A 17,260-nucleotide genomic window follows, 5' to 3' on the forward strand; every position below is an offset into this window, starting at 1 on the left:
TACAGTAGTTGCCTGTGGGAGTTGGACTTGAAGCATTTTATTGGTGTCTTTCTGCTCCCTGCATTCAAAAGGAATGGAGAGATGATTCACCCCGACATGTCTGCAAAGCTGCAAAGTTCGGGCCACGGAAAATACATAATATTGTACGACTTTACATCCAAAAACTACATATTTTGATATTAAGAAACAGGTTGCTTTCATTTAAAATATGCATAAAGGTCCAGTGTGTAACATTTAGGAGGCTCTATCAGCAGAAATGGAATATAATATTCATAGGTATGTTTTCCATAGGCATTAGATAGATAGAGAGATAGATAGAGAGATAGAGAGAGAGATAGATAGATATACTTTATTGATCCCAAGCTGGGAAATTGCAGAATTAGTGTATGATCACTTGAATAAGAATTGTTGCGTTTTTGTTACCATAGAAGGAGACATTTTATGTACAGACGCCATGGGTCGCCTTCCATGGAGGCCATGTTGAACCTCTATGTTTCAAGGATTCAAGATCATTTTATTGTCGTTTCTAATGCAAGGTTGTAGAATGAAATTTCAATATAGTTCCCTTTATGCATACGTTTTTTTGCTAGTCTCATGGCCACCATAGTTTCTCCGTCAATGTTGGAAAGGGAGGCTGAAGCGAGTGAGTTGCAATCAACTACACCACTAGATGTCACTAAATCCTACGCACTGGACCTTTTAATGGAAGTCTTATTTTCAGAGTAGTGTTTTTTTATATTTGTCCTTTATGCCCTTTATGTCCAGTATTTATGTGTGCTAATAATGACGGACCAAGGAGCACAGTTTTACTGACGAGGCCAGATGTCATCGGGCCATCTGATTGGCTTGATAAATGAGTGCCAATCGCCTTGATTATATTCCTGCCTCATTTCCTGCTTCTTTATGGCTGCTCAATGGCGCGTGGTGCAGATAGATGGCACCTGCAATTTACACACACACACACTCACACACACACAAGGAAATAAATGTGCACATGCACAGACACTTACACGTTTGTATTTAAGTAGACATGTAGGCAATATTCCTGATGAACACACACACACACTCTGTGCTGCATGTGCACGCTCTTCCCCTTTCTCTGATTCATTATCTTCATATAATTAATGCAGCCTAATACAGCTGTTCTCCTCCAGATCTCACTCGGCTCCCACAGCAACACACACACACACTCAGTCTGTGTCCATGCATATGTGTGTGTTCTTATGTATTTACTAGAGGCATTCTTTCCCTTGAATGTGTCACTCAGTGCTCTTGCATATGATTATCCCTTTATGCATTCAAGTATGGCTCTGTGCGTGTGTGTTGTGTGTGTCTGTTGTTGCAGGGCTTTCTCGAGGCATTGTGTTTGGCAGGTATGAATGAGCCGGTCTTGTTTTTGGCTCTCTCAAAGCCTTCAGTCTGGCGCAGCAGGCATACCTGAGCCTCACACTAATGGCCATCTTTTGTATCTGTCATAACTATTCTGTGTTTGTGCGTCTCTGAAGAGAAAATCTAAGTGGTAAAATGCAATAAAAAAATGCTGCGTCATCTTTCCACCTTTTGCCAGATCATTTGTATGTTGTGCATGAATGTGTGTTGAATATATGTGTGTGTGTGTGTGTGTGTGTGTGTGTACTCGCATGAGCCCAGCAGCAAAGGGGAGTTGAGTCAGGGGAAATCACCCTTTTTTTTCCCCCTTTCTGTCTTTGTGAAAAATGGCTCTCCGCTTGCAACATACAGTGTACACACACACAAACACACGCACACGCTCACACACACACACACTCACACACTCACACACTGCAGCAGAACCCACAGCAGGAAATACACTAATGACGCTGCAGAAAAGATCACATATCACCTTTTTTAAGCTCACTTACTATTATGTTCCATTAAACCTGTCCCATTTACACCTTCATTTGAAAAGAGAAGCCTCTTTTATCAGTGTTAAATGATTAAATTAGTATATATTCTGGTGTTTTTCACTAACATACTCACAGAGCTGATGAGCTTGTAATGTTGGAGTCGGGTTTAAATGTTTTTCTGTTACTAAATGTCTTTAGGACTTTAAATCATTTTGTGATGGTTAATTTTTACAAAGCTGCGTTTCAAACATTTAATCGCTGCCAGACATGTTTTTAACTAACGCTGTCCCTGAGAAGAAGAGCCTTTGATTTTCTTTCTCAGTTGTTGTCCTTCTGTATTGTGGTAATTTGAACATCTAATCCTAATTAGCATATTATGTAAGATGATTGTGGTGATGTGTGTTTTTCAGTGGAGACCCAGACGCTCTGACAAATTACCCACAACCCCTCAGGGTCCTGGAGGCCATGGTGACCGCTGTGCACAACAGTGTCCAGAGTGGGTAGGTTCTCTACTCACACACAGAAACCTCACACACTTTTGTCTCACTGTATTTGTGGAAACCTTCTGTTGATAGCATTTATTGCTGTCCGTAAACTAAATCATCCTCATAGAGGAGAAGGTCAGATAATTCCACCCCCAAGCATGTGTACATTATCCAAAATTCTAAAATTGTGTTTTGTTTTTGATGCATAAATCACACACACTTCAAAGATGTTTTTCTTCCTCTGTCTCTTTGCTCTCAATGCCTCTTTTCAGCTCTATTCAGGGCCTCAAAATTAGCACCTGCTGAGTGTCAAATCCCAGTAAAATGCCTGTTTGATAGTTGCCAACCTATCTGGTAGCTTTTTTTGAGCTGACAGCATTTTGAAGGCACCTGTTATACCCTGGTCAGCTCTTTTGTGACCATCAGCCAAACAAAGTAAAACGATTGATGTATGACAAAATGAGTCCTAATTTGCTGCCTGTCAGAGGAGCTATACTCTAAGCTCACACTTTCCTTAAGCCTGAGGTGACTTCTTCAAATTCATCGTACAGTCCGATCAACAGCATCGAATCCCCACATTTCAGAAGCTGAAACCAGGGAATTTATTTTATTTATTGTTTTGCTTAACGGTCAACATATTATCAAAAAAATTGCCTAATTTTCTATCAATTGACTAATTGGTTAATTGACTTATCATTTCAGATCTAAGTTGGATAGTTCGCTAGCTAGAACATTAGAAATAAACACATTTTCAGGCTTGGAAGACATCTGCGTTTCTGTGAAAAAACTGAATTTTTGTAGTGGTAAACATGTTTCTTGGCAAGTTTTTCATTTCTCAAGTCATTTTTCAGCCTTGCGAAAGATAAGCCAAAAAAAAAGAAGCTTATATTAGGTTCATGACCACTTGATAACATAAGATTTATTTTTATTTTTTTTTTAGAAGAACCCACTAGAATCTACTACTAACCTCTCTATCTCTGTCTCTTTATCTCTGCCTCACTCTGACTGCTGTCCTTTTCACCCTCCTCCTCTAGCAACGGTGCAGTGACTTCAGATGACCTCCTGTCTTGGTTGCATCCATTCTGCGGAGACGCGTCACTGCCCGTGCGGCCTCGGATCGACGTGCTGCAGATCTTGGAGAGTAACTTCAGCCTCCAAGACAGTGACGTTCGTCTTCTGCTGCTCTACAGAACTCAGGCTGTTCTCAAGGACAGAGAGGTAACACACATACAAGCAGCCATGACTCTTCAGTCGCTTGCTCACAAAGTGCAAATGTGAGAGATTTTAAGTACATTACTTTAGAAAAAAGTTTAATCCCAAGCACTCAAAAACAGAACACTGGTACTTGATCTGAAGGAGGCTATGGCTTTTCTTTTCTACAAGGTCATAACATTAAATGCTGGGCAATACATTTTGAAAAGGTACTAGAAATTGATGGGTGGAGAGAAGAGATAAGTGGATGGAGAACAGAGTAGAAATGAGGTAGTGAAGACGCTTAGAGGGTGGATAAACTACTCAATCATCCCATCATGAAACATGAATATTGACATATACACCGATTATGACAACCTGGGCACTCAAATCCTCACGCTGCCCATTTTTCCTGTTTCTAATACAAACATAAAGAGGACAAAATGTTCGCTTGCTGCTTAATATATCCCACCCACAGTGCTCATAATGTTGCTGATCGGTGTACATTCCCATCATGTAAGGTAATGGGCATTAAACAACGTAAAAGGTGGTCTGCTGAAGGGATAAGTAAGATGCAGTTAAAGTCTGTTTACCGCTGTTGCTGCTAAAGTTGATGCTAACACTACAGAGCTGAGATCATGATTGTGGTTTATTTGACCCATGAATTACAAAACAAAAAAGAAAACTAAAAAAAACTAAAACTAAACTAACTAAAAAAAACTACGTTGCTAATCTTTATAAAATAAATTGTGAGTTTTCAGAATATGATCTGCTCATGCATCTTCATGATGGCTCATTAGAAACATTTCTCAAGGTATTTCAGTTGTCACAGGTGTTGAAGACCTTTGCAAACAGTATTATATTTATAGAACCAGTTAAGAGTAAACATATGTGATCTTATTCTAACAAACAGCCTTCATAAGACTATAGCAACACACCATCATAATGGGTCATTAGTGCAAAGAAAACATTATGTTAAATTGGATGAGTCGAAACAGCTCTTCAGAAACACCTCGTGGTACTGTACTTATTTACAAGTGTAAGTGATGATCTTGATCAGCAGTCTTTTTGGCTTATAAATGGAGATAAATTAGTTTGTTTGTCTATGTAAATGTAAAACCAACACACGTCGACACATAAATGCTTGTAAGCATTTCTAAATCCTCTGTATTTTTGCTGTAGTGTTTAATACACAGTATGTGGAGTATTTAGGTTCTAGCATGCTGAGCGTTTGCACATGCGTATATTTGCCTGCGTCCTCCCCCCTTCCTGGTGTAACCTACCCTTGAGTGGCTAGTCATTACGTTTCCTGACTGACTAATTAATGGCCTGGGCTGGTTAATGAATGTGTAAATGTAAGCGCGCAGCCGTGGGCCATTGTCAGCGCAGGTAGACAGGTGTGTGGGCCCGGACTCTAACTAATTGGGTGCACTCTCGACATTTGGCAGGCTCTGATGAAACACACACTCACACGTGCGCTCTTAAGGGAGTGTACATCCAAGGGATCAGTTAATTAATCTTGTAAAAGATAAAGAGCGGGACTCATTTTGGATGAAGTGCCATTTTCTCTCTTTCTCTTGTCTCTCCTTAAGGCAACCGAAAGGCTTATAAATGTGTGAGCAGGGTTTTTTTTGTAGGCAAATGTCTCATTCAGCTTTAGTAAGTCAAATTTTTTGTTTGTTGGAAAGATTTTTCATAACCACATCTCTACTGACACACAAATTCAAAGCCATGAACAAACACGTTCGAGCACACACTCTTTAATTTATTACATTTTGCCTCCTAATTGGAGCGACACTTCATTGTCTTCGCTGGCTGTTACCCGGCTGAAAGCACTGGCACAGTAATCAAGTTGGCTAGGCTCATGGAGCCACCCGTAAGCAACGCTGGCACTTGTGGCAGCATGCTGGTCCCCCCGGGGCCATGCCAGAGACGTGGTGGTGCCCCAGTCTGACCTCATCACGTTGGCTTACAACCAGATAGAGAGAGGGAAGTAGAGGAAGAGGAGGAGAGAGAAGTGGTGCACTGTGAGAAAAAAAAGTCAGACACTGATAGAAACAACGAGGGGGGGGAGAAGGAAGGAATGAGTTGGTATTGTTCCCTTTCTCTCCTCCTGGTCCCTTAACTAATCAGCACAACTCCCTTCTAACTGTGTCCCACAGGCTACCCGAGAGACATACACACACACACACTTACACACATAAACTACTGTATCCATGTTTCACTGCATAGTCAACCCTCCTGTGCAGTACACACACACTTCTGCGCACACACATATACACGGAGACTGCCTGCTGTGATTTCCATGACAACCATGCTGTCAAGCCACAGTTTGTGAGTGAAACTGATACCAGTAGTATGTTTAAGTTGGAGTTTCTCTCATCTTCCCTTTTTCCGTCGCTGTCTATTTGCTGTTCTGACAAAGGCGCCTGATTAGCACTGTCGCCTACGATCAAAGACAGCTGCAAAATGGCTATATGCACTCACACACACACACACACACACACACAATACACTCACAGCTGTACAATGTATAAACGTGTCCATGCTTTAATATGCATGTACATATACAAGCACCCACATTCTCAGAAATGCTGTATATACACGCTGGGTGTCTTAATTCAGGAAAGAGATGTAACTGAAAAACAAGGATGAAGAAAACGTCGCTTTGATCTTAGAAATGAATCCTTTCCCTCTCTCTCCTTCTGTCTGTGTATGTCTGCTTGTCTCTGATGTGCAGTGTATAACTCTACCTCTCTTTGTATTCCTCTCTTTCTGTCTCTCCTCAGTATCAACAGTAAAATGTCATTGATGAATCAAAAGAGGGCAGAAAAAAGTATTTCACAGATTCGCTAGGGACATCAAACATAATTTTTTAAATATTTTTTATTAAGAGAAAGGAAACTAAAATTTCAAAAGTGTTTTTAGTAATTGCAAGACTGAGCATGAAATAGAAATTGGTTAATTGATCAAGAGAGATCAGATTAGAAGGGATGAAACTACAGGTTGTTTTTTCAAAGTTTTTATTGATCAAGTAATTATTCAGGATCAAAATTGCTGTCATTTGTCCCTTTCGGTGTACTACTGGTTAATTGTCATTGATAAATTACAGACATTATGCTAGATTGCATTATATTCATCTGTTTTTCTTTAAAACAGGCAAGAGATTGATGTAGATGTATGGATATTAAAAACACAACAAGGGAGCTAAAAAGCAAATAATTAGGCGAGGTTCTGAAAATGCAGACTCTGAATACTAACTAAGGTTTATGTGGAAAAACAAGTCACACACACAAATGATAATGTTGGTCTGCTGTGACATTGTGCCATTACTACTCTATCTGACTTCATCTGCCCTATTGAAGTGACCTGACTCTGACTGCTGACCTTCTGGCAGAGAAGACAAGCAGATATTATTTTACAATACAACAGGATTAGTTTTGTTGTCAAAAGGTGATATGACTTACAGTGCTTACTACTGATATGGATTTCTAATATTAGCTCAGTCTGCGAGTCCTGTGGTTGGAGCCCATCCAGGCAGTTGGCAGCTTGTCAGACCAAAATGAACAGCAGCAAATAGGGTCAACTAGAAAAACACTTCAAGCCAAAGAAAATGTTTATTTTATCCGTCATAGCAGAATAAAATGTTTTATTTTTTCAATTACTGATTTTTTAACATTCTTCTCAGACCTCATGTTTGTGTCTCTGCCCAGAAGCCCTTAAATGAATAGTAAAGATTGATACCACTCTCATGACTGCATGCTAAACATCAAGCTACAGCCATCAACCAGTTAGCTTAGCTTAGCACAAAGATTGAAAACTCAGGGAAACTGCTAGGTAGAAACTACTAGCTTTTTTAAAGAGCAAGGTGAAGTGACGGAGTTGCTATTAACAACTACACCGCTAGACAACACAAAATCCTAGGCACTGGATCTCAAGGCAAGGTGAATAAGCTTATAAACTTGGAGTTACTATTATAACTTTGTCCAATAGGTAACAGCTTTTGCAGTATGTACTGTATGTAAATAATACACTAAATATGTCTTTGTCAGTTGTCTCAGTTTGTTGTTGTTCATTGTCTGATAAGCTGCCAGCAGGTTCTCAGATCTCTGACAGCATGGCTTGCTGAACTAATGCCTATGCATCCGTATCACCAGGGACTAAATTTAAACCACCTTATGTCTGTCCCTTTAAACTAGCAATAACAGATTTTTTAGCCACGGAGGAGCAACTGAAATAAGCAGGAAACACAACACTGACATATTACCACTATTGTCGAGTTGAAATGAAAAACTTGTTAACAAACTTATATATTTTCACGTCCAACATACACAAGGCAATTTGAACACTCATACAGAGTCGTGTGTCTGGCCAAGTCCAATTTTCACTCTTCTTTAGCTCTTTTTTTGGTCAAACTGAGTGAAATATATGGCTCTTTAGCTGCTAAATCAACTATGTTCTCCAGCTAGCAGTTGTTTGGCACGAACTCTTTCACATTATACGTAGTGAGTCTGTCCGTTGGTATTCTAAACTATTGATTTTAGCTGCTTTAAGTACAGGTTGGCCGGAGCCAATCCCAACTGACATTGGATGAAAGGCAGGTTCTTAACAGTTTGACCTAAATGATTTCCGAAAGCTTACATGGCTAACTCATAGAATTACTAGGCATTACTATGTCCTCACTGAATTTGAAGTCAGTATATGGTATCTGATTCTCACAGCTGATTTAGCTCAAAGGTGATCGCTTCAACAGCTCTCTCTTTGTTTTCCAGTCTCCTGATAACCCGGTTGTGTTTGTTTCAAGACTACATTGTGTATTCCTACACATCTGATTCACTTACTGTGTAATCCTCCATCCTTGCCTCATCGCCTTGTGCACACGCCTCTTTGACAGTATGTCAAGAAATCCTCAGATCCTCACCGTCTGTTAGGATCTGAAAAGTCTTGTAGTTTTTTCACATTGACTGTCCAAGCCCCCCCCTGCCTTCATGCAGTCCGCATGTTTCTGTCCATACATCCTCATCCATATACAGTGTGGGGTTTGTATTATAGACCCAGACAGACACATGCATTCCAGCATGCCAGCCTGTGATAGGACTAGATGAATGCTATTATGATGGATGCTGTTTAGCCCAGTGGTGTCCAGACTGGGTCAGGCCAGGCCGTGTCAGTGGAAAGGCCATTGCATGATTCACAGCCGCTGCCTCGCACACACCCAGCGATGATGGATCAGAGAGAAACTGAGACAAAGAATTAGAGAGATGGGGGGGAAATAATGATGGATCAGAGACAAACAGAGAGAGAGAAAGGTTTAGAGATGGTATTAAAACACAAAAAGAGAACAACAGGCCACTTACCATTCCAATACATCATCCTTCATCCCTCCCACAGCGTCCCAACACACTACACAGGCACACACACAGAGACACCTAAAACGGGAGGTATTAATGAGCCCAATTGAAATGCTGACATTTAGGTAGAGGGAAGGAAGAGGGGGGGTTGATATGGGAGAATAGGGAGGGAGGGAGTGAGAGGTGAAGCCAGGGATAGATTTTGTGACTTCATTTTGAATGATTATTCATAACAGCAGGGCGTCCAAATGTCACCACTGTCAAGATCAGGGGGTCTGTTTTGTCTGTGTGTGTCTAGTGTGCGATTGGCCTTTATGTCGCTAATAACAATATACTTACGGTCATTTGTTTATGGCATTTCACAGACACAGAGGTGACAGTCTGAAAGCAAATGCGCCGTCTATCTAATATGGATGAACTGAGCTGAGCATAGCAAGCTCTGTAGCTGCACTCTGTCAACCTCCAGTCTGCTGTTACACAGCCTCCGGACCCCACTCTTTAACCCAGACCATGCTCTTATTTGACTTTCCCGAGGCATTTCACCTTTCATTTTCCTTGAAAATTGTGTTGAAGATTAGATTTGATCAAGGTTTAACTTTTCAGACAGACACAAGGTGCTCCGGTAGCTCACCTGGTAGAGCACATGCCACATGTACAAAGGCTGAGTCACCCCTCTTTCTCCCTCCTGTCCTGTCCCTCTTCAAGCTGCTCGTATCAAATGAAGGCAATAGAAGCACAAAAATAATCTTCAAGGTCAGCGCTTTTTTCTTTTTCATTTTTTATTCTTGTTTCCTACCACATGTCTGCTTTGGACAGATTTGGTTTTATGCAAAGTTACATGGGATGGAGTACTTCGTTATGTATGCGCGAGCCACATACTGACCCATGGGCATCACAAAACTGTTTGACTGTTATTCAGATCACTCTGCAAGCTTACTTCTATACAGTATTACATTTTCTAAATTTTTTATTTGCCTTCTGGACACGATGTAATCGTGCATTGTGCTATATGCGTTGGCATACAGCCGACACACACACACGCGGTTGTTTTGAACTTTCTTACATGAGTTATTAAAAGCTTTAAGAACTGTGGATGTTTGAAGTGTGTTGAGTTTCAAAGAGTGTTCATGCATTTATTATATGTGTTCATGCCTGTGTGCCTCTCCCCTCTTGCCATACACATCCCACTCTACCTGTATATTTAAATATTAAGGCCACGGTTTGAAGAATGCAAAACCATATCGACAAGATATGTGTCAGCCTCCTGACAGACATCCAAGAATAACAATGGAAGAAGAAAAAAATAACTGCACAGATGACTGGCACACCATTTTGTTGTAACTACAGTACTTGTTTGATATGACAGGAATACAAACAGAAACACAAGTGGGTGTGTGCTGGTTGACAGAACAATATGTATGGTCTGCAGTTGACCATTGCCATTTTGCCCCTCTGGTGCACAAACACACACACACACACACACTCACATGTTATATATTGACAAATTGGCAGAGGGGCTGTCATCATTCAGTGTTAAAAAAGTTTAAAACTGGAAGGGAACGTCAAGAATTGTCCCATCAGGGATTGTGTGAAAAAAAATGGCCGAGCTTTGCAGAGGTGAAGGCAGTTTGGAGAGGAGAAGCTGGACAGTGAAGCTGAGAAAGATCTGTTTGATGAAAGTGAATGAGCCTGGACTGGAGGGAGACGGTTATACAAGAATAGAGAGAGAGCAGGGTGTCTTTCCAAGGAGATAAATAATAAATGTGATGGGGTTGAGTAAGCTATCTTATGGCCACACTCTAATACAACAGGTTGGGGGTCATTGTCGTGATAGCCAAGCCCCAGCTATAATTCCACTTGTTTTGGCAGCTTTTATCTATCCCCCTCGGCTCTTTTCGAAAACTTTATTTATGCTCTTTTTTTTAACTCTGAGCCAGGAGAGAAGAGCACAACACTTTGTCATCTCGGTGGGATCGCTGATGATTCAGTCAAAAAACACCTCAGAGGAGGCAGTGTAATAAAATAAACAAGAAAAGAGGGGATGTGGAGAGGGAGACAGACAAGAAGAGAAATAAGGAGAAAAGAGCCCGAGGACAGTTGAAGTGATAGGAGTGGGCAGCACAGAGCCAGATGAGAAAGACGGCAAAATCTGAGATGAAGTGGGGGCACTCCTGCACCATCATCTCCTTTGGCACGATCTTGCTGAGCTGTAGCACCAGGTAAAGACTTTATTTCAACTGGCATTATTCAGCCGGAGTATATGTGTGTGCATCTGAGCATAACCGTCCCCTCACATCTACATCTCAAATCGTGCTCTAACTGTGTGTAATTGAAGGAATTTAACTGATACTCATCTTAAGAAATTGCATGTGTTTCTGTGTCTGGTCATGTAGGGTTTTTTTGTGTGTGTGTGTGTGTGTGTCAGTGCAAACATCATTTAGTATCTTCCCTTCTCCTTGGCCTCTCCTCACATCTTGAATATTCAGCAGTCCCCTATACGCATGCATGATTAAGAAGAGGTTGAAGTGTTGGCACAAATGGGTTTAATATTAAAATATACTTTAAAGGCTGCTTATGTGTGTGTGCTTGATATTGATGTCTGTGTGTCAAGATGGTTTCAAGCTACAAGCTTGTTCTTTCCTCCTAACCTTGATCTCATCCTTTCTAACCACTCCCCTTCTGTGTTTTGTCTTCGGTCTCTTATCTTACTCTTCTTCCCCTCTTGAGGCGTGTACCATTCTGTATACTCAGGTGTCATGTTAAACAGCGTAGATCTTCCCCAGACTACAAGGAGAGAGCAACAAAAAGCATAACAAATAGAGGGAGAGGTTAGAGAAGCTGTATTTGTTTGTCATTGCACTCATCTTGTCATGTCATACTTTGCATGCACAAGTGTGTGTGTGTGTGTGTGTGTGTGTGTGTGTTCATTTGTTTGTTCTCCACAGGCATGCGTGTCTTTATCTCTGCGCTTATAGTTCCTCTGCATGTTTCATGTGTTGCACTTTCAACTCGTAATAACTCCCTAACCCCCTACAGGCCCAGAGGCTTTGCCCTTTTGGTGTTTGCTTCTCTTTGCTCTCATTTTGTCTGAAACCTGCGCCCTCTTATCATCCCTGCATACTTCCTCAGCATCGCTCATTCTCTCCCTCGCTCTCCCCACCTCTCTCTCTCCTTGTGAAGTGTGCGACCTCTGCAACTTTATTCTGCCTGTCGCTGGGGACATTAGCCGGAGCGGGTCAATGAATATTGATGAGCTCATTCGGAGCGCACTCAGTAAAGGCCAGACACAGAGATCTCTGGATCCCATGGCTCCACAGGCACTCCCAGTCCAATACACTGACATGCCCGCATCCCATGTTCACCCCCCCCTCTCTCTTCCCCATCTCTGTCTCTCAGGTCAAGGACTGAGGTAATTGCCAAGTCACAGAGAAGATTATGAGGCAGATTTGTTGATGGGGGCAAAAGTTCACTTGCGTTTAACTAATGGCTCATACAAATTCAGGAAGAAACAATGCATCTTTGACTCAACTCAGAGAGGTTAACGCTCTCACGTGTCACATTATTTTGACTGGGTGTCACACATATTTTTAAATAGATGTTTTATCAAGATTAAAAAACTCCCTGAAAAAATAATAACTTATGCATCTTAATTGTTTTTGTTGTTGTTTTAAGTTAGCAACCACGTTTCTGATTAATGCAAGTAGTCATTAACCGTCATAATGACATTATTCTAGACTTGCTGTCAGGGTTACTCTGTTTTTTTTATTTATCTGACTGCTATGCAGCCCTCAAATGCACAACACACAGAAATTACATATTTGATCAACATTGAGTTAAGACCAACATCTAAATCTGTTGACATGTGTTTTACCATATAAATGATCATGCCATAGAAATATATATAATTTCTGTAAACATAAAAATACAAATTTATAATTTATAAATGTTAATAATATTTGCAGGAGGCCTACTTATAACTGATCTATCGAACCTACATTTCCTGCTACAAAGACACAGGCAGCTAAAGCAAAAACAGTAACCTTATATCAAGTGAATACATGCTGGTGAGATAGCCACAACAAGCTTTAGCTACAGCGAAATCTAGATTGACTCTTTGATTTTTCCTTAGCTGTTATCTGTAAATGAACACTGGCCATTTTTATTGACTGTCATCTTAGTAATTCAGTTTGTTATTCCACATAAATAAAGCAGCAATCATTTTGGAGAAATAAAATCCAGCTCTCGACACGCTAATCAGTAGCATAACTCTTATCTAGTCGAATCTATGTACTTTGCTGCAGTTTAGATCACATGTGAAAATGTATTACATTTAAATTAATTTATTAGATTGCAACTCCCTCGCTTCACCCTCCCCTTCCAAGCGTGAAGGAGTAACTATGGTGGTCAGTGGCCCTATCTAGAGCTGGTATTTGGTTTGTCTGTTCTTGGCTACTGTAGAAACATGACGGTTCAACATGGCAGACTCCATGGTAGGCCACCCGTGGCTTCTGTAGATAAAAAAAAAAAAGTTAATTCTAGGTAACAAAAGGTAACAATTCTTATTTCCAGTTGGTTATACTCTAATAAAAACATAGTTATGCATATTATATTCCAATTCTGGCAATATATCCTCCCAAGTATTATATACTGGACCTTTAATGAAATATTTACAAAAAATATTCACTATAGCAGGAGGGAGGACATTTTAACATCAAGTAATTTACAACAAGTCAAGACAATCTTTTTTGTAAAACCTTAAGAAAACAGTTACCTGAAGAAAGACTTGGGTGATGGCCATTTTAATCTAGCAAACTGACGCCATTAAATGATGACTCTGGAGCATTTCCCATGTCATAATGTTTAATAAAAAATGCTATCTTCCATTTATTTATTCATTTGATAGAAAGGTGGGACTGATACCACTTGCCATCATGATTGGCAGTGGTAATACGATGAGACGAGTCAGAGGGAGAGAGCTGTCAAGACAGACAGTGATGGTAACACTGATCATTAACCTGTCTACTACAGTGTTACACACAGAGGTGATGATGTGTTCAACATGCCTTAACAAGTCTGTCATAGGGTCAACTCCTGACGGCTATGGAGACATGATGTGTTCTGCATGTGTGTGCCATGGTTTTGTAAATGGGGCTTTAGTTGGGTTTATTGAGTTGTACTGACCACATAAATGTGTGTGTGCCTGTTTACACGTGTTCCTGCATTGCTTCTGCCTGAAAAAGTGGTAATATAAGTGTCCTTTTCTATTACTTAGATGCTTCATATGAATTCTTCATGACTGGTTTGTTTTGAAGCCGTCAATACTGGATAGGCTTCCAGTTTTCACCTAAAAGTGCTTTCAAATTACATTCTAGGCAGTTAAAGTGTGTGTTTGAAATGTTTTGCCTCATTTAGAATGTGAGAAATAGGCTATTATTCAGTTGTATAATGTGTGGACAAAGGTCTTTGTTTTAATCTGAATTGCCATGAGAATATGGTTAACATTTGTTGTTGTGAGTTTTGCTTTTGAGACTTTGCCTTGATTTTACATCTCCATTAGGTCAATCTTTCTAAGCATGTTAACAAGCTAAATTAAGATTGTGATCTTTGTCAACATTTTACTTACTAAACATCATATAGTCTGTAAATTGTGAGCCTGTGTTCTAACAGTGTGATCCATTGGCAGTTCCAGCTAGAGGATGTTTTGTAACTGCAGACATAGAGGCTGAGCTTTCTAAAATGAACCTCTGATGAGACTTATTGATGTTAAAAGTTCAAGTGGCCATTATTAAAGTTCAAACAAACTTCAACTTGACCAGCAGCACTGATTGTCGTGTCTCATAAGTGCTGTGAGTTATTGCTCAGACATCCCCTGCTGATTGTGAATGATTGAGCTGTTTGTATTCAACTTCTCCAGACTAGAAATATCTCAGGTTTTCTGTTTTAATTCCAACATGTCGGTTTGATTAATTGCAGCAAAATGCAAACATACCTGATTGATGAACCACTGAAATCTTCTGAGCTGCTAAGGACATGTTCTCATCTTGACTGTAATCATTAAGTCAGAATATTATAAAAACAATTGCCTCCCATCTTAAATAAATAGCCTTTGCTGAAATAGTCACTGTCTATTTAAACAGACTCTGGGAGCCCTGGACATTGTGTGCTGTACCAAAAAGTCATTTATAGCATTTTGAGATCAGTCACAAGTCTTAATTGTGGGCACTGTGGCTTTAAGTCACCTGCTTCAGAACCTCATGCAAAGCAACACTGTTGGAATATTTCCAATTTGTGTTAAATGATTGATCCAAATACATGAGTTTTGGTACACCTCAATCTCATAGCATGCATTTGGTTGAAACTGTCAAAAATTACCCCTCAACCCTCTAAACAGTATGTGATTTGAGTCCTGGTGGAAATGTAATCTTCTTTTATTTTCATGTGAAATTGTCTGATTTGAGGTAAATTAAAACAAAGTCCTAAACTGCTAACCTGCACCAGATGGTTTGTTACACAAAACCATCAGGTCGTTGTTGGAAAGACAGGCACTTTCAAAAACTACTCGGCAGGTGATTGAATGAAGCATCTTTCTTTTACCATCTGTCAAGGGGGAACTTCAACCAATCAGATCAATAAACTATATAACGTAGTCAAACTCTTACTCCAGTTGGGATGAAGAGCAAAAACATATTTTCCATTTAGAAAAGCCTTCAGTTCAGTTCTTTGCTCCTCTTTCAATGAAGAAATAGTCTCCACTTCTGATGTAACTGATGCTAGCAGCATTTATGCTAACCTTCTGTGTGCCCAACCCTGTAGCTGCCAAAGGATGCTGATTGGTCTGGTATCACGTAGTTTGGCCACAAACACATAGATTAAAGCCTGACAGGATGGATTCTCGCGAGTCCCGCTGCCTCGCAAGGTTGACAATGTCCTTCTTTAGTTTCCAAAAAACTCACTTTTGCTAAATGCTTGTACTTCCTGTGTCGCAGAGAACAGACATTAGGTATTTTAACTGATTAGCTTTTATAGAGATCGCTGATCAAAGTAATTAGAGCCAATATCGACCGATTGCGATCGGTGAGCGATCGATCAATCAAGCACTCTTACTAGTTAGGATGTATAACTAATGTTATATATTAGTTAGTGATGGAAAGTATGCAAACAGACCTTTGTCAGCTAATATTCAATTCTTATGAATGATCACGTGTAGTTTATTTAAGATTAATGAAAAGTAAGATAAATTTCGCCCGTTGTGGTTATTTAATGTAATATGTATTGCTGTTAACAAATTGGCCATTATCTGTTTTGACTCAACCTCAGACACTGAAAGCGTGTCTATCTAATCAGGGCTGGAGGAGGGTTCTCATTACAAGTGGGGTGAAATTTTTCAAGCAGGCCCTAATTTGCACATACTGGCTGACACTTTGATCCCGGTTTTCTCATTTAGTATCTTAATTGTATGATGCTACGGTTTCTCCGTAGCATCATACAATTACCCAGCTGGCGCTTGGACAAAAATAACTCTAAAGGGAAGCTGATACACTCATAGTAATACATTTTTTTAATCTGTTTTTGTGAAAATATATAAATGAAATTACAAAACAGACCTTGATGAACATTTTAAAAGGCACATGCAGTATATTAGTAGCCATTTGAATTTGAAAATCAATCTAAAACGCAGTACATTTCTGTCAGGCTTGCTTGGGTGCCATAAACCACTGTTTGGCATGACAGGACAACAAAGGACAGTCAACCAACCAGTTTATCAAGCCATGGTGTGAGACCCGTTGTACTCCTCAGAGAAGCCTTTCAGCATCATAGACAGCATTCATTTACTAACAAATAACAGTCCTATATGTGTGAGATGAGATGGAAACACCAGTACTGGTATGTTGACAAAATGACAAAATTGCTCTGCAGAGTTTTGACCTCAAGCAAGACCCCGCTATTCTGTATTCTGTAACCTGCATTGTAGCCTTACTAGGTGTTAACATTAGTGTAAAATGCACAATAAAAAGGACAAAAAGCATGTTTTTAATGGAATAAAAGATGATTTCTGTTTTGTAGGCTTACATTTGATCAAGGTGACACTACTACAAATTTAGCAAACTAATACTTTAGTTTATGTCCCTATTGGCACTGTATTTTTTTTTTTTAACATAAGGTGTAGATTGCTGGTGTTTGGAGTTTGTGAGCGGTTATACTGGATGGCAGTGCTGTGATAGTCTTTAAAGGACTAGTGTGGATTTATTCATTCTAAGGTAATGAAAACAACAATTCTTATTATACACTACACCTATGAATATTATATTCAATTTCTAACTATTGATCCTCCTAAATGTTACATGTTGGACCTTTAATGAGCTGTTTA

The 17,260-nt window shown here is 39.9% G+C and overlaps 1 protein-coding gene across 1 annotated transcript in view; it reads left to right on the top strand.

The window, feature by feature from the left end:
* Positions 1–17,260, top strand: part of nbas (NBAS subunit of NRZ tethering complex) — a 138,189-nt gene that overhangs the window by 98,503 nt on the left and 22,426 nt on the right. Inside the window, exons 47-48 of the mRNA XM_035679126.1 lie at positions 2,276–2,365; positions 3,385–3,568. Coding sequence (XP_035535019.1) covers positions 2,276–2,365; positions 3,385–3,568 — 274 coding nt within the window. The remainder of the gene's footprint in view (positions 1–2,275; positions 2,366–3,384; positions 3,569–17,260) is intronic.

Source organism: Morone saxatilis, unplaced genomic scaffold (genome assembly GCF_004916995.1).
Source record: "Morone saxatilis isolate NCDOM2014 unplaced genomic scaffold, NCSU_SB_2.0 Contig7, whole genome shotgun sequence".
NCBI lineage: Eukaryota > Metazoa > Chordata > Actinopteri > Moronidae > Morone > Morone saxatilis.